At 44.8% G+C, this 1,167-nt stretch overlaps 1 protein-coding gene across 1 annotated transcript; it reads right to left on the minus strand.

Annotated features, from left to right (window-relative positions):
• Nucleotides 1-693: 693 nt before the first annotated feature.
• Nucleotides 694-1,143, minus strand: LOC147819871 (inner nuclear membrane protein Man1-like). The gene is made up of 2 exons (XM_087169737.1): nucleotides 1,002-1,143; nucleotides 694-883 (listed from the first exon to the last, which is right to left on the minus strand). The coding sequence occupies exons 1-2, from the start codon at nucleotides 1,069-1,071 to the stop codon at nucleotides 726-728; spliced, it is 228 nt and encodes a 75-aa protein (XP_087025863.1). The 5' UTR covers nucleotides 1,072-1,143; the 3' UTR covers nucleotides 694-725.
• Between the last annotated feature and the right edge of the window lie 24 nt (nucleotides 1,144-1,167).

Below are 1,167 nucleotides of genomic sequence, written 5' to 3' on the forward strand. Positions count from 1 at the left end.
TTTTTGACCAAGGCTCTTCTTGCTCAGTTCTACTCAGTTTGGCCAGACAGCCAACTCTATGAGGAGTCCTGGTTCCAAACTTCCTCCATTTCACAATGATTGACTCCACTGCTCTCCTGGGAGCACTCAAAGCTTTAGAAATGGTTTTATACCTTTGCCCTGATCTACGCCTGGCCACAAAATTTTACTGCCGTCTACAGAGAGCTCCTATTAGTTTCAGATTCTAGCTGCTGCTGACAGGAAAGCTGTTGCTAGAAAGTAGATAAAACCAGAAATATCAGCAGTGGAAGATTGGATTGACATTATTTAAGAAATATTTAGTATGAAAAGATTGTTTGTATGGATCTTGAGATATCACAATAAAAAGAGAATTAAAACTTAAAACAATGACGCACAGAGGATGCACCTGACTACAATTTGGGGCGGCACTGCAAAGAGTCTGAATGTTTTGTAAAAGAGATTTCAGTTTTTTTTTTGTTTTAATACATTTGCTAATATTTCTGTTTTCACTTCATCATTTTGGATTGAGGGTAGATCGATGGGCAAACACGACAATTTCATCCATTTAAGATGATACTGACCTCACAATAAAAAGTGGATAAAGTGAAGGGTGTATGTGATTCAACTTATCATGAGTGGTTTTTACTTTCTCACTCCTTACAAAGCTAAAGGTTTCCTCAGTTCCAGTCTTTGTCATGGATACACAGATGAAAGTAATCTGTGTGTCAGACAGCAAACAGCAGTGGTGTCAGGCTGTCTCTGCGCGTGCGGCGTTTCTTACCGATGATCCTCTCCACCATGTCGTACATCTGCCTGGTCTCCTCCTCCTCCCTCCTCCAGCGATACTTCATGTACCAGACCACGCTCCACACACAGCCCACCACTGCACAGACCCACAGGATTCACAGGTTCAAACACAGTTTACGGGAGTCTGGTGGCAAAATGCGACACTGCACTTCGCTGCACTTTGGCAACACATTCATTGACTGTCATGTTCTCACCGACTGCGATGACGAAGACTCTGCTGATGACGGTGACGAAGGCTCGACGGAAGCGGCATGTGAAGGGCATCTTGGGGTGCGTGGACTCCAGCCGAGAGATCTCAGACACATCGGTCACCGGGTTATCAGCTACCTGCCCAGTCAGCCTGCACACGCACACGCACAC

The sequence above is a fragment of the Seriola lalandi genome, unplaced genomic scaffold (assembly GCF_002814215.2).
Source record: "Seriola lalandi dorsalis isolate HSWRI2012SDOR001 ecotype SW California unplaced genomic scaffold, Sedor1 jcf7180002034460, whole genome shotgun sequence".
Lineage (NCBI taxonomy): Eukaryota > Metazoa > Chordata > Actinopteri > Carangiformes > Carangidae > Seriola > Seriola lalandi.